The sequence below is a fragment of the Dromiciops gliroides genome, chromosome 4 (genome assembly GCF_019393635.1).
Source record: "Dromiciops gliroides isolate mDroGli1 chromosome 4, mDroGli1.pri, whole genome shotgun sequence".
Lineage (NCBI taxonomy): Eukaryota > Metazoa > Chordata > Mammalia > Microbiotheria > Microbiotheriidae > Dromiciops > Dromiciops gliroides.
The window spans coordinates 201,364,032-201,387,830 of NC_057864.1; the positions used below are offsets into that span (position 1 = coordinate 201,364,032).

Consider the following 23,799-nt stretch of genomic DNA (forward strand, 5'->3'; position numbering starts at 1 on the left):
CACAGCTAGTAAGTGTCTGAATATGGTTTTGAACTCGGGCCTTCCTGACTTGAAGTCCAGTATACCACCTGGCTACCTCTTTGGGAAAGTCCCACCCCAGTGACTGGGGAGTCTTTTCTCTCCCAGCCCAAGTCCCCTCTTCAGGAGGAACCAGACCTCATGCAATGGGTGGAGAAAAGCAAAGTACCTTCCTGATTGCATTTAAATCCTCTGCATAGAATAGTCATTTAGTAGAGATTGTGTTTATTGAGTTGAAGTCCCACCGTTGGGGTCCTCATCGGTGGACCCCAGCTTATCTGACAGAATCACTGAAGCTATCTGACTCTATCCTTGTCTTTTCTCCTGAAGGTACATGATCACTAGCCTAGACCGTACCCATGCTGGGTTCTACCGCTGCATTGTACGCAACCGGATGGGGGCCCTGCTGCAACGGCAAACAGAAGTCCAGGTGGCTTGTAAGTAGAACTGGAGACTCTTTGCCCAGGGTATGGAAGGATGTCTCAAAGTAATCTGCCTCTCTGCAAACCCAGTAGCACAACCTCCGATCGTCAGAAAGGTAGCTCTTAAAAGAGGAAAGACAGGGGGCAGCTAGGTGGCACTGTGGATAAAACACTGGCCCTGGATTCAGGAGGACCTGAGTTCAAATCCAGCCTCAGACACTTGACACTTACTAGCTGTGTGACCCTGGGCAAGTCACTTAACCCTCATTGCCCCACACACACACACACACAAAAAAAATCAAAAGAAAAGAAAGAAAGACGGGGCCTTCACTTGGCCTCTTCTTTTTGGGTTTTGTAGTCCTTCAAGTCAGAAAGACTTGAAAACTGAAAATATCAAGAAAACTTTCTGTCTAACCTAAATCTCACTTCCTGCAGTAGAAGCTCATTTTCCTCCTACACAAATTAATTCATCTCTGTCTTTTATATCCCCTAGCCCAGCTAATGCCATAACATTCCCTATAACCTTAATTGAAGACCGGGGGCTGGGGGAGGAGGGGGACCCTTAAATGGATGCCATTAATCTCTTGGAGTAGGTATTCCTTAACAGGATGATGACATTGTTCAAGCCTTTATTGGCCAATAATAGGTCCCAGCCCAATCCTCCCTTGCCCATTGTTTGGGTATTGATAGCCTCAATTTTTGCCTTTCCTTTTTCCTCAGTTCTTACCTATCCTTTAATCACTGAATGGGTGTTGCTTCAGACAAACTGAGACTTGGAAAAGACCTCAACTTAAAAAAGGCCAAGGTCTCCCACTGCATTCTAGGCCATTACCAGCTGTTTTGACTTATGTCTTGCCACTGGACTCTAATGTCTCTGGAGGATAGAGTGAGGCTGATGACTTTACACAGCCCTGCCTCACTGAAATCTAGTTCACCTTCAAGTCAAGACATTGCCCTCCTGATGTCATTGGTCCTCTTCCAGAATGAAAGACAAACAACACTGATCTATTGTCCCTGCAGGAACTCCAAGGCTTTTTTTATTGCTGTTTTTCAGATGAATCTGATTATAAAAGTCGAGCTCTTTATAGAGCCTTGGGAAGTTGGAGGTACTCCTTTCATTTTGAAATGACGGGTCTTTATTGTCAAATGTAAGTTCTGTAGTTAGTGTGTGCTAATATGTATAGAGTTTATCCAAGATTTACTAGAGTATACTTAGCCTTAGCATCACTTGACAACATCATAATAATGATGACGAATAAACTAAGAATAAAGGGCAAACAACAACAGTTAAGTAACTCAGTCATCCCACTTATTACCTGGTTGGCCTTTAAGCAAGTAAGTCACTTAACTTCCTTGGGCATCATTTTCCTTTTCTGTAAAAGGGAGTGTGTTGGATCAGATGACTTCTGATGTACTAGATCCATCTCTAGACCCTCTGACCCCCTTCCCTTCCATTGGCAGTTTCCCAAACTCCTGGTGGATGCTATGGGAGAGCTCCAAAAGAGACTCAGAAACCAAAGTCTCATTGTTTCTAACAGTCATTCGATGGTACCCAAAACAAATTTGCTAATGCAGCTAAAATTAGACAGCCTTCCATTTGATTTTCCAGCCTTTTATCCCCAGCCTCTGTCATTCCCTCTGTGAAGGTCTCTTTCTATACCAAGATAGACCCTCACCTGTAAGCTGAATCTGGGGTGGAGGGAGGAGTAGAGTTCTTCATGAAAGGGCTTTTTGTGAAGCATAAAAATCCTAACACAAGTGTCTGGGTGGGTCATGAAATGGGAAAGTTGAGTCACTGTTCTACAACAGAAATCTGCCTCTGGTATAACATGGGCAAGAGTGGACTACTCTAAAGGAGTAGGGAAAAGGGGAACTGATACAAAAGAAAACCCCAAGTCAAGCAAGACAGTGTAGAATAATTGTGGGGAACAACTGTAATAAAAATGGACTATAAATCAGCACTAAGGCACCTGAACTTATTACAAAAGATGGAAATGCCCAGAATTAAAATGATGGATTTCAGGTGGCTGTCAGCATCACCTGAATGACTTCTGTGCAGCATCATTGAGCTGGTTCACTCTTACCCATCAGTGAGGCAGAGGAGTGTTGAAGAAAAGGGGAAGGGGGGAGAGAAGGTGGTAGAGGATAGAGAGGAGAGGGGAGAGAGAAAGAGAGGAAGGAAGGAAAGAGGGAGGGATGGAGGGAAGAAAAGAAGAAGGGGAGGAGGAAAGAAGGGAAGGAGGGAAGAAAGAAAAGAGGAAGGGAGAGAAGAAAAGAAGGGAGGAGGAAGGAAGGAGGGAGGGTGGGAGTAAAAGAAGAAAAAAGGGAGGGGAGAAGGAAGGAAGGGAGGTAGGTAGGGAGGAAGGAGAAAAAGAAGGGAGGGGAGGAAGGAAAGAAAAGAAGGGAAGGGAAGAGGAAGGAAAGAAGGAGTGGGAAGAGGTACATATATACATACATACACATACATATACATATATACATATACATACACACACATATATATCATTAGGTATAGATAAAAAAGAAAGAAAAGAGAGGGAGGAGGGAGAGAGAATGTGAGTTAATGCATATAAATGTGTCAGCCTGTATACATGTGTGTGGAAAGATCCTTCTGAGCCAAGCCTGTCAGGGAAGTCTGTTCCAAGCCTTAGCTCATAGGAAATTAGGAACAGGGAACTTGCTATTTCTGGAAGAGACTCCGGAAGAGAACAACGGTCCTTCAACTAGGCACTTTCTGCTCCATGTCAAGGAGGAATATTAAAAAAATATAGTCTTTGGTCTGGTATTTCAGCTATACTAACTGAAATGCTCTTCTTTAGTGCTGCAGTTGGGAATTCAGCAGCCACATCCCCTGCCCCTTGCTTACCATCATTGCTGAGGGAGCTAGCCTCTGTCCCTTTCTTTCTGTTACCCTAGACAAAGAACACATCTCTGGAGGAAAAATAGTCCCTCCCAAGAGAAGAATCACAGAATCTCTGAGATAGAAAAGACCTTAAAAGCCCTCTTGTCCAACTCACACCTGAACAAGAATTCCCTCTATACTGTACCCAACAAAGAGTCATCCAGCCTGTGACCAAAGACTTCAAATGAAGGAGAAACTGCCCTCAGACACTTACTAGCTGAGTGGCTCTGAGCAAGTTCTCAAACTTCTGGGTCTCAGTTTTCTTATCTGCAGAACAAGGGGATTAGAATCAAATGACCTCTGTGATCCCTTGTACTTCTTAATCTGTGACCCTATGATCCTGTAGCCTTTTAAGCTTTTGGGTGGCTCTATTTGTTAGGTTGTCCTTAAATGGAGCCTAAATATGCAAATTCTACTCATTTTTTCCTAGTTGTTCTCTTTGGGGCCTGACAAGCAGAGTCATAACTAGAGCAGGGAACTGAAGGAAAGACAGCCAAGGTACTGGCATGGGAAGGGAAGTCCCCACAGCAGACCCCATTCCTCCCAGTCTAACATTCCTCCATTGGTTCCATACCCACAGTTTGACTATCCCCATGCCCCAAAGCATCCCCAGGCCAATAACCAGGTGCCTTTACCCCAGGTTCAGTTTCCCCTGCCTACCTCATCCTTCTGCCTGCAACTTCCCTCCCACTTTGCCTCCTCCTATGGGTGAGGGTTTAGGAGTTGTCAACAGTACCACCAAGGCCTTCAGGCTAGATTCTCTGAGGGGTGCTCCACTGGAGCAAACTCCAGTTTACCAAGGTAGACTGTCTTCTATATGTCAGCCTTTAACATAGTTGAAGGGAGCTATCCTATTCCCCCCTAAGTCTGTCCCATTTATTTTGCTTCATCCTCATATGGTGTGATCTCCATTTACCTTCCTGATAGCTTGCTCCTGGATGTGCTTCCTAAAACATGGTGGTGGTGGTGTTTAGTTGTTTTTCAATGGTTTTCAACTCTTCGTGACCCTATTTGGGGTTTTCTTGGCAAAGATGCTGGAGTGGTTTGCCATTTCCTTCTGCAGTTCATTTTACAGATGAGGAAACTGAGATCAACAGGGTTAAGTGACTTGCCCAGGATAACACAGCTAGGAAGTATCTTAGGCCAGATTTGAACTTGGGAAAATGAGTCTTCCTGACTCCAGGCCTGGCTCTCTATCCACTAAGTCACCTCACTGACCAAAACATGGTACCCATAACTAAAATCCCATGTTTCAGATCAAGCCCGACCAGGACTATGCATAGTGGGACTTGTCACCTCTCTAATCCAGGATTAGTCCTCTCTTAATTCAGCCTAAGATTAAATGAGCTTCTTTGGCTTGTTATTGACTAATAGTGAACTTGCAGCTAACTAAAAGTCCCAGATCTTATTTACCTGCTATCTAGTCATACATCTTGTATTTGTGAAGTTGACTATTTGAACCCAAATGTCAAATTTTACATAACTACTATTAAATTTCATGTTATTAATGCATCTCGGTGTTGTAGCCTGTTATCTTTTTGACTCTTAACTGTCATCCAGTGTTTAACTTATCCCTCTCTGTTTTGTTTCATCTGCCAGTTTGATAAGCACACTACCTATGCCTTTATCCAAGTCATTAATAAAAATATTAAACAGCACAAAATCATGGCAGCTAGGTAGTGAAGTGGATAAATTGCTGGACTTGGGGTCAGAAAGATGTGATTTCAAATCTAGCCTCAGGCATTTACTAGCTGTATGACCCTGGGCAAGTCACTTATGCTCTGCCACAGTATCCTCAATTGTAAAATGGGCATCACCATAATAGCACCCACCTCCCACAGTTGTTATGAGAATCAAAAGATATATTTGTAAAGCATTTAGCACAGTGCCTGGCACACAGGAAATGCTTCCTTCATTCCTAGAACAGATATTTAAGCATTCCATTGGAGACTTTCTCTAAGTTAACATTGAACCATAAATGACCACTCTTTGGGTCTGACCATTTATCCAATTCTGAATATCAAATACTATAGTCTAGCCCACATTTCTATACATTTTCCACAGAAACAGCATGAGAGACTTTGCTTTTTTCTAAAATCCAAGTAGATTATATGTACACCATTTCCCCGTGATGTATTGATCTGGTAACCCCATCAAAAAAGGAGTAAGGTTAGTCTGTTCTTAATGTAGGAATGCAGAGTGTATTGGTGGGAGCTCAAGGGCTAGAGCAGTGAGTAGGAAGCATGTATTTCCTTTCATTAGCTTTATTCCCTAGTACCCTAAGAGAGTTTGAGTGTAAGCATATAGTGGTGATCTTTCTCTGGGTACCTAGACCTGCTAGTGTGAGGGCAGGTTGGAGTGAGTAAGCTAACCCAGAGAGTAATACATGTTAATACACTTTGTAATTTATTGTGTTACATTGGTGGGTGGCTATTTGTTTGTCTGGGTCTATATGTGAGTAGTTCATTTTGTGCTTTGAGATCACCATTTCATCTTCCAAACATTTACTAACTGTTCCTTTCCTGACACAGTCTAGACAGTTGCTAGGGATCTAAGTTTAGCACTGACTTCTAGTTAGAAGGCTCTAGTCTCTTCCTTCCTTTGGTGTTTCCTTCTTTCCTTCCTTTGCCCTTCTCCAATCCCCTTATTCCCATTCTCCATAATCTTTCAAAGATTATCAACAGTGGCAGGCTCACCAGCTCTTTCAGGACTCAAAAACACAGTCTATCTGGCCTTGGTGACTTGAACTCATCAATGACAGCTAAGTGCTCTCCTACTCTATCCCTGTAGTAAGAGATAGTGGGTATCATTTTATTAAACCAATTTGTTCTGTCATTTCCAATCCAAATATCATTCTCCTTGCCAAAGAAAACAAAACTACAGAAGAGTCAGATGACATCAGAAATCATTATCCTGTCCATTCTGAAAAGTATTCGTGTCCTTCTTTAGTCCTTTCCGTAATATAGCTAAAGGGGTGAAGGGGGACTTGCAATGTAGTTTTTTAAAAACAAATATTATTTTTCCTGGGAAGACCTATATGAACTGATGCAGAGTGAAATGAGCAGAACCAGGAGATCATTGTACACAGCAACAGCAATTTTGCAACAATGATCAACAGTGAAAGACTTAGTTACTCTAATTAATACAATGACCCAAGACAACCCCAAAGAACTCATGGTGAAAAATGTCATCCACCTCTAGAGAAAGACCTGATGAACTCTGAATGCAGATTGAAGTGTTATTCTTTTATTTTCTTTTTTCTGGGGCAATGAGGGTTAAGTGACTTTGCCTAAGGTCACACAGCTAGTAAATGTCAAGTGTCTGAGGCTGGATTTGAACTCAGGTCCTCCTGAATCCTGAGCCAGTGCTTTATACACTGCACCACCTAGCTGCCTCCTATTCTTTTACTTTCAAAAAAATAAAAGTTAAAAAAACCTTCTTTTAGCTTTTCTCATTGGCCTAAGTTCATTCTAAGTTTGAACATCCCTGACACTATTCTTACAGGACCACAGTTTTGCACACACCTTTCACAACCTGATCTAATTTTTATTTTCTGAATATGTGTTTTAAAACTTTAAATTGGTTGGTGAGTTCCCTGAGTATCCACATTGATTTCTTTAGACAATCCTTCATTTTCTGCCCCATCAGAATTATTTTTTCTTGAGAATTTCATTACTGAGAGTTTCTCATTCTTCCTGGGATGACTTTGCTGCTAGAATTTAATATCATGAGATCCTACGTATCTCTTATCCAAAATATGAAATGTATCTCATACTACTCCCAGCTTTCCTCTATCACAGACTCTAAATTAGAATAATCATTTCTCCCCTTCTCTCTCCAGGTTACCATCATTTCCACTCCAGGTGCAAAGTAAGGTGGCAGAGTTAAGAAGGCTAAACAGGGAGTCGGGAAGACCTGAGTTCAAATACAGCCTCGGATGCATACTAGCTCTATGTGTTCTTAAGAATGTCAGATAACCTCAGTTACCTTGTCTGTAACATGGTAATAAAAATAGCACCTACCTCCCAGGGCTGCTGTGAAGATAATTTTGTAAAGCACTTTGCAACCCTTAAAATAATTTATAAATGCTAGCTATTACTTTTGTTGGAAAGAATCAAGTCCAAAACAAAAGTTCCCTTTGTTTATTCCTTCATCTTTCAGAGGTTGAAGTTATGATTACAGCAAGTTAAAAATGTATTAGGTACTCTGTTTTGAATAGAAAAAGAACTCCAGCAAATATGCTGAATATACTGATAACTGAAGCCTCCAACACTTCAATTTTATGCCTTCATGACAATATATGTTCTATTTCCTGAAGTCTTCCTCTATCTCCTCTTTTTATCTACATAGTGTGTAATAAATCTCTTTTTTCTTTTCTTTTTTTTTTTTGTGAGGCAATTGGGGTTAAGTGCCTTGCCCAGGGTCACACAGCTAGTAAGTGTTAAGTGGCTGAGGTTGAATTTGAACTCAGGTCCTCCTGACTCCAGGGCAGTGCTCTATCCACTGCACCATCTAGCTGCCCCTTGTGTGTAATAAATCTCAATGATAGTATCCTCTATATCTCTACCCTGATGAACTTCACCCAAAAGCTCTCTTTCCTAGTTCTGGGATTTCTTCACATCTCCTTAATATACAGTGTTATTCTGTCACCTTTTTACTTAGCATCTTCTTTTTTGTATTGTATCCCATCCAGAACATATTATAATTTCAATAGGGGAAGGAATCCACATGGGGATTGGGGGACAGTGTGGATGTAGAGAATCATCTAATGCCAACTAATGATAGGTGCCAGCAGCATTGCAAAAAGAGCCACTTGAACACAGCTTTGTTAACCTACAAACCTTTCTGCTTACAGGCTCATTTCCTTGTAAAGTTTTTCTCCAGGTTCAAAAGCAGTCTACAGGGTCTAGTTATGCTCAAAACACCTATACTCTCTAATTGGCTTGCATTCACCCTAGTCTAAACTGGGTCAAATATATCTTTATTTTTTATACACTACTCTCAATCTTGAACAGAGCCCTTATAGACTCAAGACAAAAATCATTATGAATGACCACATACTTTAATATCAGTATCAAATAGCATCTTTTTAAAAGATACACATTAAAACAAAGATCAGCAGTCTACAATATAAATTGCAGACATTGGGTTGAAGTTCTTCTTTCCCTACTCCATCCCTCCTTCCCAAAAACCAGAGTGGAAAAATAGAGGAAAAATGTGATTGGAGATGTTAAGGGAAGTGATAGTTTCCTCAGGCAGCACTCCAATGAAGAATGGGGAGAAAAAAAGAGAATGGACTGTGTTTCACTATGTGACTACTGTTTTGGCACAATTTGCTGTTTACTCCTCTGCTTAGTCCCAGTTTGTCCATGATTAGCTACTCTTAGCTCTTACTTGTATCTGATTAGCATCTAACTTCCATTCCCAGTCTAATAGCTTCTCTTCCCTGCTTTTAGCAGCAAGACTGCCATATACCGATCTAAAGCTCCCAGCTAGGATTGGCAGGAGAAGCATAGAATTGAACCTTTTCCTCTGTATAATTATGTGGCTTCTTCCTAAAGGAAGTCCCTTCAAGGTCAGAAACTTTGGCTAATGCATGTGTAATGACAATGGAATGATCATCAGTGTCATGATGTGAACTAGCCACCCACTAATGTAACAAATTATCAAAATCAGAATATGCTATTTCCTAGACTGGCTTTTCTCACTCCAATCTCCCCTCATACAAAGGGAAATACCTCAACCACAGGGTTAAACTCAAACTCTCTCAAAGTCCTATTGAGGGAAAATATACTCTCACTTATCACTAATGTAGTTTTCAAGCCACCATTGATTTGCTTCCTATCCAAACAACCAGCCACTTGTAATGTAACACAAAGTACCTGATATTTACACACCCAGCCACTCACAATAAAGACACCTTCAAATCATTTATTTTAAATTAAAAATTTTTTAAACAACCATTTATTTAATAATTAGGTAAAAATAACATTATAAATTCTTTTATACTAAAACAGATGTATAAATCATTAAATATAACACAATCCACATATAAACCTAGGTCACAATCTCCCACCAGTACACTTAATATCTATGAGAAAGAGTGGGAACACACTTATAGGAACTTGGCAGTGAAACAAATGAGAGCGAGAAACCTATGTGCTTAGTATACTCACAACTCTGGACTACAGAAAAAATGTCATTGGTACATTCAGGAACATCTGTACTATATGAAGCTGTTTCTCTGCCTGCTGTTTGTCTCTTGGTCCTCTGCTGTCCAATGGAACAGGTCCTCATCTCTTATTCAGTCATAGCATTTAAAAGCTTTTTATTTATTTATTTATTTACTTACTTACATATTTATTTGTTTGTGTATTTATTTATTTGTTTATTTTTGTGGGGCAGTGAGGGTTAAGTGACTTGCCCAGGGTCACACAGCTAGTAAGTGTCAAGTGTCTGAGGCCGGATTTGGACTCAGGTCCTCCTGAATCCAGGGCCGGTACTCTATCCACTGTGCCACCAAGCTGCCCCATTTACAAGCTTTTTAAAATTTAAAATAGTTCTTTAAATTTGTTTGCTAATATATAGCTAGCATTTATGTAGCCCTTTAAAGTTTGCAAAGCACTTTATAAATATGTCATATCCTCATAACAACCTTGGGAGATAGGTGCCATATTATCTCCATTTTACAGGTGAGGAAAGTGAGGCAGGCAGAGATTAAATGAACTCACCCAGGGTCACACACAACTACTAAGCAAGTGTCTGAGGCTGGATTTGAACTTTAGTCTTCCAGACTCCACTTCTAAAATTCCATCCAGTGAATCACCTCAGATAGTTTAGAAATTGTTACTTCTTAACCTGAGTAACATTTTCCAAAGAACAGCAAAGCTCATCAAACTAACTCACCCAAAAGCTGCTTTGTCCAATCAGAACAAAACTCAAAAATCACTTTGATACATGCATCCTTTGGATTCAAAACAGCTACAAAACCCTCTTCTGATTTTCCTCCTCAAACCAGAGATGGCAACAGGAAGCAACAAGTACCATCTCTACAAGGCATTGAAAGACCAGGGTTACTGAAACTAATGCAATGAATTAATTCTCTACCACCAATCTGGAATCACTTAATTGTAGTATTTTCTACATGTAGCTGCCACAGCTCTAATAGAGCAGTTTTTCAGCCTCCCACCCCCTGTCATATCTTTAATTCTTCTCAGGTTCCTAGATAAGGCTCTTCCCTTGGGTTTCTATATCTTCAGTGACTTAAATGAGAATTTCTTGACTCTCAGTGACTTGTCTCTCGCTTAAAAAGTAACACTTCCACAAATTTCCCCTTTCCTTTATTAATCATACCTTAGTGCTCAAATGTCTGTATGATTCCTCCCCCCCCCTAAAGTTTTGTCCTCTTTAGAGCAAATAGCTTAGGCACCATAATCCCATGAAACTCTAAATCTCCAACACTGTCCGACACCTTCCTTAGTGTCCTTGAAACAGTGATCCTTTACACTCAGATTTATCCAATCTTTTATAAATAAAAGTACTCCCTCTGCCTCTTTAAAACAACAAACTTCCCACACAAACAAGGTATCATTCCACATGATTCATAAGGTGATTTGAGTTTTTGTATTTATAGCATAGTTCATTTTCTGTCCAAAATTGCTTAAATCCTATCTGGAAAGTTGTTTCTTCAGACTCATAGTTATAGTGCAGTTTTAAGGTTAGCTTAAAATTGTATTGTCGGGGCAGCTAGATGGCGCAGTGGATAGAGCACCGGCCCTGGATTCAGGAGTACCTGAGTTCAAATTCGGCCTCAGACACTTAACACTTACTAGCTGTGTGACCCAGGGCAAGTCACTTAACCCCAATTGCCCCTCAAAAAAAACAAAAACAAAAAAAAAATTGTATCGTCTTTTGAGACACTGTATTTTAGCAGTATGTATTAAAACAAAGTCTTCTTTCTACTCCTTTCAGTTATCAAAATGTTCTATAACAGCAGCAATGTATTACATCCACTGACAGTTAATATAAATCTTTTTCTATACAAAAATCTCTTCTCATTACTAACTACACCATGTGAAAAGAAACTTTAAGGGACAGTGTACTCTGCACCTGCAATCCCCCCGGGTAAACACTCTTCCATCCCACCAAGCATCTATGACAACATCTGAGAGGTGGGGGGGAAGCAGTCTAAACTTTTGAGATTCTGTCACAGACCTCATCCCTTTCAGTCTCAGGGATTCAGTGATGTCTGTGGTAAGAAATTTGCCTCTTTGAGTCTCTAGTTCATCTTGCTTGACCAGCAGGGTGTCATCCACTACAGGATATCAGGCCACTGGGCAGGTGTCCAACCACTCATCTGAAATCTCTGCTACTTCCTACCAGTCTACAATCCATTCCCACCTTTCTGGGAAAACTGCAAAAGGTACATGTTATCCCTCGGGCTAATGCCATACTCCATTTTTAGAGAAGACTACTCCTGATATTCCAACAAGTCACAGGACCAAGGTCATGCTGTGACTTGAACAGAACTATTACCTTTTAATCACATCATACAACTTTTGCTAAAGGGCACATTTGGATCTGGCATCGGCTAGGTACAACATACAAAAATTGAAACAGACATGGTCTCTGCCCTCGAGAAGTTCTCAGTTTGGGGTTGAGAGAGATGGAAGTGAAAAGCAGGGACCTGGAACAAGAATATAATGTATAATACAAAGTAATTATCATAATGTATGTGTAATGTATAATGATATACAATTATTATAATATGATCTATTTTTCCTAATACCTTGACCTCTCCCCAATATGAAATCCTTTTTTTTTTTTTTTAACAATGCAGGGTAAATTATTTCTGGACCTCTCCTCCATCCTAGATCTAAACTACTGTCAGCTTAGGTCAGGGAGGTCTGAACCCAGGAGGCAGGGGAGTTTATGGGGAAAACCCCAAACTCTGAGCCGAGTTCAGGGATTCTTGGCTATCTTTGGGTTTGAGACATGATCCAAGAGGAAAAAGTATGACTGTTCGGCAACACTGACAAATTATGGGGAGGTCAATTTTCCTCTTGTAAAGAGAAAAACAAACAGTGATGTGATATAGAACTTGGCTCATTCCAACCATGGCTGCCTTTAGAGAATCTGATAGAGATTCTATTCAAAACAATAGGATTGGGGCAGCGAGGTGGCGCAGTGGATAGAGCACTGGCCCTGGATTCAGGAGGACCTGAGTTCAAATTTGACTTCAGACACTTGACACTAGCTATGTGACTCTGGGCAAGTCACTTAACCCCAATTGCCTCACCAAAAAAAAAAAAAGTTAAAAAATCACAATAGGATTCTATTCAGCACCTATTTCCCATGACTGTTGTGAGGATCAAATGGGATAAGAATTGTAAAGCATTTAGCACAGTGCCTAGTACATAGTAGGCCCATAGCTATGGTAGACACATGTTTGTTTCCCTCCCCCTTTGCCCTTTGTCACCATAGCAGCAGTTAACATTTATTTAGCCCTTTGAGACCTATTATTATCTCAATTTTAACCCTCACAATAACACTGGTAGGTCAGTCCTATTATTATCCCCACTTTACAGATGAGGAAACTGAGGCTGAGAGAGATTAAATAATTCACCCAGGGTCACATAACGAGCAAGTACCCAAGGCAAGATTTGAACTTAGGTCTCCCTAACTCCAAGTCTAACACCATCTCCACTGTGCCACTTAGATGTCTAGAATACCCCCTTCCAACTTTCCTACTTTTCCCCCAGAGAAAGGTGTTAAGGATTTCCCTCTCTCTTTTTTCCCATTTCTCAAAACCAAGTGGCCAGATGCAGTCCAGCCTCCAGGAAGTTTCTGGATTCAGTTATCACCAAGATGGGTAGAAAGCACACCAAGATGCCAATTTCTTGGGGCAGCTAGGTGGTGCAGTGGGTGGAGCACCAGCCCTGGAGTCAGGAGGACCTGAGTTCAAATCCGGCCTCAGACACTTGACAATTACTGGCTGTGTGACCCTGGGCAAGTCACTTAACCCCAATTGCCTCACCCAAAAACCAAAAAAAAAGAAAAAAAGAAAGTGCACCAGGCCACCATCATGTTAAACTGGCCAGCTATTAAAGAGGAATGACCAGGGAGGCCTTAGAGAGGAAAAAAGAGCCAGAGGAGAGAGGACTGCAGGCTTCTCCCCCTACAAGGACAGACAACATATAACCCTGGAAAGCCGCAGCATTAACCTCTCCTCCACCAGCGGCAGCAGCTCCTCAAACCCCAGTTGTTGACACTTGGGCCCCCAATCCTTCAGCTGTTTTATACTTTAGAAGTTCTCTTTCTCCAGAAGTTGTCATTCCCCCTAATGAAAGAGCTTGCAGCAACCCTCTCAGTGAAATCTCAAAGTGGAAAGAGCTCTTTGCAGCCTCTTTAGTTGAAAAGCCTGGGGAATTAGGGAGTCCGCAGGAAGCTCATTCCAGGAGCTGAGAAAGCTCTAACAAGCTAATGAATATTTCTGAGTGGTCTGCTTCTTCTGGTGATGATGGTAAGTGAGGTGGTAGGATCGAGAAGGGATTGGAAACCTGTTCCCAGAGCTGGGAGGCAGCGAGGAGGTCTGGTCCCATTCTCCACTCCTCCCTTGTCTCTCAGTTCATTACAGGCTCTCGTTTGATACACTCAATTAGCCCAGGGCCTCAGCTAACAGCAGCCATGGATGGAAGATAATCCGTCCCAGCCTCTCGTTATGTTCCAGTGATATTGCTTAAGGCTAATTTTTAGTGATTTGGGGGCATTTAAAGCTCTTTATTTATTTACCATAATTTCAGATCTAACCATGTCACTCCCTACTCAGTAAACTCTATTCCTTCCTCTTGCCTCTAGAATCAAAAATAAACTCCTCTCTCTGGCTTTAAAAATCCCTCTAACCTTTCTCCAACATAGCTTCCCAGCCTTGCTGGATATGATTCCCCATCCCGCACTCCAGGATACAGCCCAAACTGGCCTTCTCTCTGTTCCTCACACACTGCCCTCCATCTCCTATCTCTACCCTTGCACTGGCTGCTCCTCATACCTGGAAGGTTCTCCTTCCTACTTTCTGCTCTATAGATCCCCTGTCTTCCTTTAAGATGCCGCTCAAGCACCAACGTCTTGAAGCCCTTCCTGGTCCCCCTCAAATTCCCCTCCCAGAGTACCTTGTATTTAAGGACTTTGTATTTATACTGTTTATACTGACACCCTTGTCTCCATCATTAAATCGTATGCTCCTGGGGGCAGCTAGGTGGCGCAGTGGATAGAGCACCGGCCCTGGAGTCAGGAGTACCTGAGTTCAAATCCAGCCTCAGACACTTAACACTTACTAGCTGTGTGACTCTGGGCAAGTCACTTAACCCCAATTGCCTCACTAAAAAAAAAAAAAAAATGTATGCTCCTTGTAAGTAGGTATTGTTTCATTTAGTACAATGCCTGGCCCCTCAGCAGGTGTGTGATAAATGCTTGTTAATTAAAGGGTAAAATATGAGGCCTGGAAGAAGTCACCCATGTTTGAGAGATGTAAGATCAAAATTGGAAGCCTGTGTGCAAGAGATGAGGCCAAGGTGGATGGAGGAAGGAAGATGTTGATGATACGTACAAGGCAAAGGATCACCCATAGCAGCTAAGGGGATACCTTTGGAGCCAAGTGATCAATTTTTAAATGGTTTATTGATGCTTGATTTAAACATGACCATCACTCCTCTATCACACCCTTTCTACCCCTGAATCCTCCCTCATAACAACAAAGTACAGTTAAGAAAAATGGGGGGTGGGGGGCAGGTAGGTGGTACAGTGGATAAAGCACCTGCCCTGTATTCAGGAGGACCTGAGTTCAAATCTGGCTTCCGACACTTGGCACTTACTAGCTGTGTGACCCTGGGCAAGTCACTTAACCCTCATTGCCCTGTGGAAAAAAAAAAAGTGGAGGGCAGCTAGGTGGCACAGTGGATAAAGTGCCAGCCCTGGATTCAGCAGACACTTGACATTAGCTGTGTGTCCCTTATTGCCCTGAAAAAAAAAATGTGACCCACAGCTCAGGGGGTGCCCCCTTTCTACAAAGAGCTTGGGTGATTGATCCTAGAGAGAGCCTGAAGATCGTCTTCAGAAGAGTCCCATAGTCACAAAGACCATTATTAAGGGATTTTTACTTTCCACAAGTCCAGCTCCATTGGAGGTGCCTCGATCCATCGGATTACTAGATCACTCCTGTTATACAACTCTTGTTACAGGAGGAAATCAGTACATTCATTGACCAAGTCTTGACAGTGTATGCTTCATTCTGTTCCTACAGTCTTTGCCCGCTCTACTGAGGTGTTTGTCTAGGCAATTTGTCTATACTTACAAATGGATGTTTGCCCCTGAACCAACTTTGAACAAGTTTTTATGCTAAACAGACAGGAAGAAATCTAGTCCCATGCCCTTATTTTACAGAGGAAGAAACTGAGAGCCAGAAAAAGGAATGAATTTGCTTAAAGAGACCTAGAATTAGGTCTCTTACATTTTCACCTGCTATACCATGCTGTCTCCATCTTTCCTTTCCTGCCATTTTTCTTCTTGTCTGAGGGCAAGACTAGACGGTGAAAAATGTTTGTGACGTTTTTTTCTAGATCCTTTTTTGTATAATACTTTAATTTTCCTGCCGGGGATATATCCCCTCTCCTTGGAAAATCAATTTCCATTTTAAGGGGCCCAGCATAATATAGAACATATATTATTCTTCCCTGTGTAGCCTGGACCATCTCCCCTTTCAAACATGGACCCTGTTAAAGCTGCCCCAAGTTCAAGGAATGCTTTGAGTCTATATATATATTCAAAACTAAACTTAGGGGCACCCGCCAATGTCCCTTTTAGCAGATCTGCTAGGAAACATGTTTTGTTTTGTTTTTAGTAAGGCAAATGGGGTTAAGTGACTTGCCCAGGGTCACACAGCTAGTAAGTGTTAAGTGTCTGAGGCCAGATTTGAACTCAGGTACTCCTAACTCCAGGGCCGGTGCTCTATTCACTGTGCCACCTAGCTGCCCCTAGGAAACATGTTAATTCAGGGCAAAAGATATTTGGGATCATAGAATCACAGTTGATCAATCAACAAGCATTTATTAAGTATCTAATATATGCTAGACACTGTGGGAACTGACAGACTTCAAACCCATTGGTGAGTTAGAGAGTTGTCTACCCCAACGATGTGAAGACTTCCCCTGGTGGAATAGATAGATGAGAACAATTTGTTCTAAGGGCCATGAAGATGGCTGAAATAGGCACTGTGGAGCACTTAGAGCTTGGTCAGACATTGAAGGAGCCAAGATCATTCACTATAACCCAGGTTATTGCCACTTGTCTTGATTTTTTGTCTTGCCACTGAACTTGCATGACTCTGGAAGAGAGAATGAGGTTGAAGACTTTGTACAACTCTGTCTCACTTAAATCCAATTGAAGCTCTAGTCAAGACGACACCCCATGATGCCATTGATCCTCTTTAAAAACAAAGGATGGGGGGCAGCTAGGTGGCGCAGTGGATAAAGCACTAGCTCTGGATTCAGGAGGACCCGAGTTCAAAGCCAGCCTCAGACACTTGACACTTACTAGCTGTATGACCCTGGGCAAGTCACTTAACCCTCATTGCCCCACAAAAACAAAAACAAACAAACAAACAAAAAAAAAAAAGGATGAACAACAACTGGAATGGGAATACATTTACAAAGAAGGTGATGGTTTCTACACTCGAGGAACTAACATTCTAACAAGATTATTTGTGGGGTCTTAATATATCATGTATCTAAAATCATGTATCTAAAGTTGGAAGAAAATTCAAAGGTCATGTAATCCAACCCCTTTGTTTTATAGATGGGGAAACTGAGGGCCATAAAAGTAAAAAGGATCTGTCTAGTTAAACAGAAGAGTAAAATGAGACAGAAAATTATCTCATAAACACTGGGGTCTACTCTGTCATAGATTCCCCACGAGAAAAGGAGCACATTCAGGGAACACTTATGTGAGAGAGTACATGCTTAGGGAACACGTATAATTAAAGCAATTGATATTCCTAGGTTTTTGTCCCAGCTGGAACATCTCTGCCTTCAACATTGTCTATATGTGCTTTCCTATAGAGGTACTGGTGTTATAGAATATTTTGTGATGTCATCATACTGTGACTGGCTGCTGTTTTCTGCTGGGCTATTCAACTCTCTTGCCCTACCATTTGTTGGCTCTTGACACTGAATTGCTGCCTGCTATCTCTCCACAGTGGTCTGCTGGTATCCCATTTAAGTGCAGACAATATGAGGCCACTTCCCTGCTGGGAAGGATTCTCAGCTCTTTAAAGCCTATAGCCTCAGGGGCTATTTCAGCTTTTTTGTACATCAGACCTCCAGTTGTACCTAGCCAGCTAGCAAAAGCCCTTAGGCTAAGGTGGTTCTGCCTTTTGAACTCTTTTGCTTGTATCCACACTGCCACTGGTATTTGACTTTTGGTAAACACACTTTTTTCAACTCCCTTCATGCTCTGACCCTCAGGAGGACACCAAAATGCAATATCTCTTTCATCCAAATCACTATCAGAATTATCATCTACTTAGAGGCAGTGAAGTAGTGCTATGGATAGAGCCATAGTCAGGAGCCACTCCCGGATGGAGTCAGGAGGATCTGAGTTCAAATTCAGCCTCAGAAACTTACTGGTTGTGGGGCCCTGAGCAAATCATTTAACCTCTGAATTCCTCAGTTTCCCCAACTGTAAAATAGGAATGATAACAGGCCCTGTCTCACTGGTTTATTGTGAAGATCAAAGGAGATAATTTCTGATAAGATAATAATTCTGATAATAAGATAACTTCTGGCATATATTATGTTTGTAATAAATGTTGTTTCTTTCCTTCCTCTTCAGGTGGACCAATATCTATCCCATCTGTTATTGTCTGATAGGTCCTTCCCAGGGCCCACATGGCTGACTTCCCATTGTTCTTATCTTCTTGATGCTCAAGGAATAATTAACTCCCCCTTGGACAATAAATAGTCACATATTCTTTGCAGGATCCCAGCCATTCTCCAGGATTCTTTTGTAGACTAGATCTGACATCAGTTGCCTTTTCTGCTATCTGATGTCTTCCTTGGACACTAAGGTTTTGTAGCAGGACACTAACCACTTGCTGGGGTTCCTAGAACAGAACTCAAGCCTCATATTACTGCTTGCTTCTCCATGAGCTTTTTCTTTTCTTTTCTTTTTTTTTTTTTTGCAGGGCAGTGAGGATTAAGTGACTTGCCCAGGGTCACACAGCTAGTAAGTGTCAAGTGTCTGAGGTGGGATTTGAACTCAGGTTCTCCTGAATCCAGGGCTGGTGCTCTATCCACTGTGCCACCTAGTTACCCTTCCATGAGCTTTTACGAGCTGAAGTCACAGCTAGGCTGTAGAAATTAGAAAGCTTCAGCTGGTCTTAGTCAAAAGATGTGCTACTTGTGAGTTTTCTCCATCCTCTGAGCTTCCAAAGCATGAGATAAATGTGGCTCTCCCCTAAACATCATCAGCTATGGTAAAAGCCTTGGGAGATCATCCTTGTAGCGTCATGTGAGTGCCCTCCAAAGGGTACATAATGATTCCTCTATGCCTTCTGCTCAGGCCTCAGCTCAGTAACCTTCCGTTAAAAAAAAAAATGGCCTTGTCAGTCTCCTTGAAGGTGTAGCCCTAGTCCTGATTTCTGCCAAAGCTTGAGTAGCTTACTCAGATCCTTGCATGCAAGCCATACACAGAGAAATTTCCTCTCATCACACCCCTGGCAACTGTAGAAAGGTTCTGATTACTAAGTACTTATGCTTGTGTATGCCTGGTAGACATGTCTCTATTAGGGTGTTCATATTTTCCCTATCTCCTTCCAGTATTGGGTTTTGGCGCGGCAGGGCGGGGCGGGGGGGGGGGGGGTTAAATCTATATATACACGTGTTCCAAAGTTTTGCTGGTATTTATTCTCTCCAAGTAAGGGGAAAGGAATAAGTATATATTAAGTATCTGCTGTCTTTCAGACTCTGGGCTGAGCACTTAACATTATTATCTCATTAGATCCACACAACCCTTTGAGATAGGTACTATTATTTTCCCCATCTTACAGTTGAGGAAATTCAGGCAGAGGTTAAATGATTTAAAGACAGTCACACAGCTAGTAATTGTCTAAACTTGGGTCTTCCTGACTCTAGGCCCAGTGCTCTATCTACTGCACCACCTTGCTCCCTGGTAAGGAGTACAGATCAGTACTTTCCTTTTGGACACATAAAGCACAGGTTTGACCCCTCCTACCAATAGCTTCTGCCATCTTGGGCCAGTATAACCTCTTTTGTACCAGCTTTTGGTAAGACAGAAACCTGGTACACAATAAGCTTTCACCTTTCTGGTGGTGGTGGTGGTGATATAGAAGAGGATGAGATGGATAGTGCTATGGAAACAATGAACATAAACTTGGATAGACTTTGAGAGAGATTGGAAGACAGCAGGGTCCATGGGATCACAAAGAATTGGACACAAATGAACAAAGATAGGACACCTCTTCCTCCTTTATCTCCACCTTTAAACACATACACACACACACACACACAAGTACATATATACACACATACACCCAGAGGTAATTTAAGAATAATTCCAGAGGGGCAACTAGGTGGCGCAGTGGATAGAGCACCAGCCCTGGAGTCAGGAGTTACCTGAGTTCAAATCCGGCCTCAGACACTTGACACTTACTAGCTGTGTGACCCTGGGCAAGTCACTTAACCCCAATTGCCACACTAAAAAAATAAATAAATAAATAAAATTTTTTAAAAATTAAACACACACACACACACACACACAAGTACATATATATACACACATACACCCAGAGGTAATTTAAGAATAATTCCAGAGGGGCAGCTAGGTGGCGCAGTGGATAGAGCACCAGCCCTGGAGTCAGGAGTTACCTGAGTTCAAATCCGGCCTCAGACACTTGACACTTACTAGCTGTGTGACCCTGGGCAAGTCACTTAACCCCAATTGCCTCACTAAAAAAATAAATAAATAAATAAAATTTTTTTAAAATTAAACACATACACACACACACACAAGTACATATATATACACACATACACCCAGAGGTAATTTAAGAATAATTCCAGAGGGGCAGCTAGGTGGCGCAGTGGATAGAGCACCAGCCCTGGAGTCAGGAGTACCTGAGTTCAAATCCGGCCTCAGACACTTGACACTTACTAGCTGTGTGACCCTGGGCAAGTCACTTAACCCCAATTGCCTCACTTAAAAAAAAAAGAAAGAAAAAAGAATAATTCCAGAGAAACATATCCAAAAGTATAAATCCACATAGTCAAAACTGAATTTTCTAAAAGCTGAATAGGGGATTGCTCCTTGGGTGGGATTAATCTAGGTAGGTTTTACGGAAGAAGGCTCCTCGGATCTTTCAACATATGGTTCTCCTCTTCTGGTCCATGGTCAGAGGCAAAATGGCTTCTTGCCCATTCTACTTTCCCAGTGCTGACCTCCAGGTCCCTGTAGCAGCTGCACTTTTTAAACTCAAGCGTATCAGGCTCCTAATTATAAGAATGGAGAAGATACTCTCTTCCCCAGTCTGACCTCTGCTACTCCAGGGCAGAGTGCCTCTGACAAGTACCACCTGGATGACCTTGAACAAGCCATACTGTCAATGGGCCTGAGTTTCATCCCATGCCTAATCTTACCTTGACCTTGGTTTGACATATGAGAGTAATGGACTAAATGACTCCTGAGGTCCCTTCCGTCTCTATATCTCACTTCTGTTCTCCAGGCCTCAGTTTCTTTATCTGTAAAATTACCTCTGATATCCATTTCTAAATTCCCTGGGTGGCCTTACAATCTCCAAGTGACCAGTACTCCCAGACAAGTAATCTCCAGGACTTTTCCAAAGAAGGAATGGGTAAAACAGGTATCATCTCTTCCTCTTGCCCAGCATGAATTCCCCCTTCCCAAAAAGAGAATGCAAATCAGAGTCCTAATGAGAAATTAATAAGTCAGCTGTGCTAACAACTAATGATAATGGCAAAGTCATTTAAAAAAGATTCTTTTACATGTTTTTAATTACAGCAATTAAAAGGAAGTCAATAAAACATCTCCCCCCTCTTTCCCTTCCTTCCTTTTCCACTCAACTTCTCTCTCTTTTTTTTTAAGTTGTTATAAATTTGCAGCACGTGGAAATGAGGAGAGATAACTGAGATGCCTGGGAGCTGACCCAGAAGTCATCTTCCTCACACAGATAGCCAAGGTCACACTGTCACCCTGTCATCAGCTCAGGATTACTCTCAATCCTGCTGAAGCCACTTTCATCCTTTAAATGAGTCCCAAGGCACCCTCCACACCACTCAGACATCCTTATGCACTATGTCTTCAGTACAGTTGTCAACCCTTCTAGCCTGGGAGCTGGACATAGCCACTGATTCCTGCTGAGCAGAGCTAGCCCTGTGAAATGTAATCTTCCTCTTCTCATTCCCTGACCTCTTCTTCACTGCCAAAAATAAGTGTTTCAAACACTGGACTTGACTTATAGTTACTGACAATGGTGATAGCTTGTACTTTATATGAGGGTTTTGGGGGGTTGCTAGTGCCTAAATAGTCAACAAGTATTTATTAAGTATTTTATTTATTTAGCAATTATTAAGCATTTATTAAGCAATTATTTAGCATTTATTAAGCAATTAAGTATTTAAGTGCCAGTCACCATGTTAAACTCTGGGAATACAAAGAAAGACAAAAATACTCCCTTCAGTCATTTCTAAGTCTTCATGACCTCATTTGGATTTTTCTTTTTTTTTTTAGTATTTTATTTTTTCCAATTAAATGTAAAGACAATTTTAACATGTATTTTTTTTTACAAAACTGTGAGTTCTAAATCTTCCTCCCTTCCCTTCTCTCTTCCTAAAATGGTAAGCAATTTGATGTAGGTTATATATGTTCAATCATGTAAAACATATTTCCATATTAGTCATAGTTGTGAAAGAAGAAATAGAATTAAAGGAAAAAAAACCTCATATTAAAAAAATAAAGTGAAAATAGTATGCTTTGATCTGCATTCAGACTCCATAGTTCTTACTATGCATATGGAGAACATTTTCTATTATGAATCCTTTGGAATTGTCTTTGTATTGTATTCCTGAGATGAGCTAGCTCATTCATAGTTGATCATCACACAATGTTGCTGTTACTGTATATAATGCTTTCCTGACTCTGCTCATTTCACTTTGCATCAGTTCATATACATCTTTCCAGGTTTTTCTGAAATCTGTCTGCTCATCATTTCTTGCTGCTCCAGGAATTGTCTTATGACATTATTTCCGCTCATCATTTCTTATTGCACTATAGTATTCCATTACATTCACATACCACAGTTTGTTCAGCCATTCCCCAATTGATAGATATCCCCTCAATTTCCAATATTGTTCCTCCACAAAAAGAGTTCCTGTAAATATTTTTGTACAAATAGGTCCTTTCCTCTTCTTTATAATCTCTTTGGAATACAGACCTTATAATGGTATTGCTGGATCAGAGGATATGCACAGTCCCATAGCCCTTTGGACATAGTTCCAAATTGATCTCCAGAATGATTTGATGAGTTCACGACCCCATCAACAATGCATTAGTGACCCAGTGTTCCCACATCCTCTCTAACATTTGTCATTTTCCTTTTCTGTCATATTAGACAATCTGATAGATGTGAGATAATACCTCAGAGTTATTTTAATTTGTATTTCTCTAATCAACAGTGATTTAGAGCATTTCTTCACATGACTATAGATATCTTTGATTTCTTCATCTGAAAACTGCCTGTTCATATTTTTTTTTTACCATTTATCAATTGAGAAACAGGTCATATTCTTCTAAATTCAACTCAGTACCTTATATATTTGAGAAATGAGGCCTTTATCAGAGCCATTGCTGTAAAGATTGTTTCCTGACTTTCTATGTTTCTTCTAATCTTGGTTGCATTGGTTTTGTTTGTGCAAAACCTTTTAATTTAATATAATCAAAATTATCTATTTTACATTTTGTAATGCTCTCTGTCTCTTGTTTGGCCATGAATTCTTCCCTTCTCTATAGATCTGACAGGTAGACTATTACTTGCTCTCCTAATTTCTTTATGGTATCATTCTTTATGTCTAAATAATGTACACTATCCTTAGCGTATCCTTATCATGTCCTTATCTTAGTATATGGTATAAGATGTTGGTCAATACCTAGTTTCTGCCATATTGTTTTCCAGTTTTCCAAGCAGTTTTTGTCAAATAGTGAACTCTTATCCCAGAGGCTGGGATCTTTGGGTTTATCAAACACTAGGTTACTATGGTAATTTACTACTATGTCTTGGGTACCTAATCTATTCCACTGATCCATCCATTTGGGGTTTTCTTGGCAGAGATACTGGAGTGGTTTGCCATTTTCTTTTCTAGCTTGTTTTACATA

The 23,799-nt window shown here is 41.1% G+C and overlaps 1 protein-coding gene across 1 annotated transcript in view; it reads left to right on the plus strand.

Moving 5' to 3' along the window:
- Window positions 1–23,799, plus strand: part of SDK2 (sidekick cell adhesion molecule 2) — a 462,515-nt gene that overhangs the window by 257,626 nt on the left and 181,090 nt on the right. Inside the window, exon 3 of the mRNA XM_043963496.1 lies at window positions 349–455. Within this exon, the coding sequence (XP_043819431.1) occupies window positions 349–455 (107 nt within the window). The remainder of the gene's footprint in view (window positions 1–348; window positions 456–23,799) is intronic.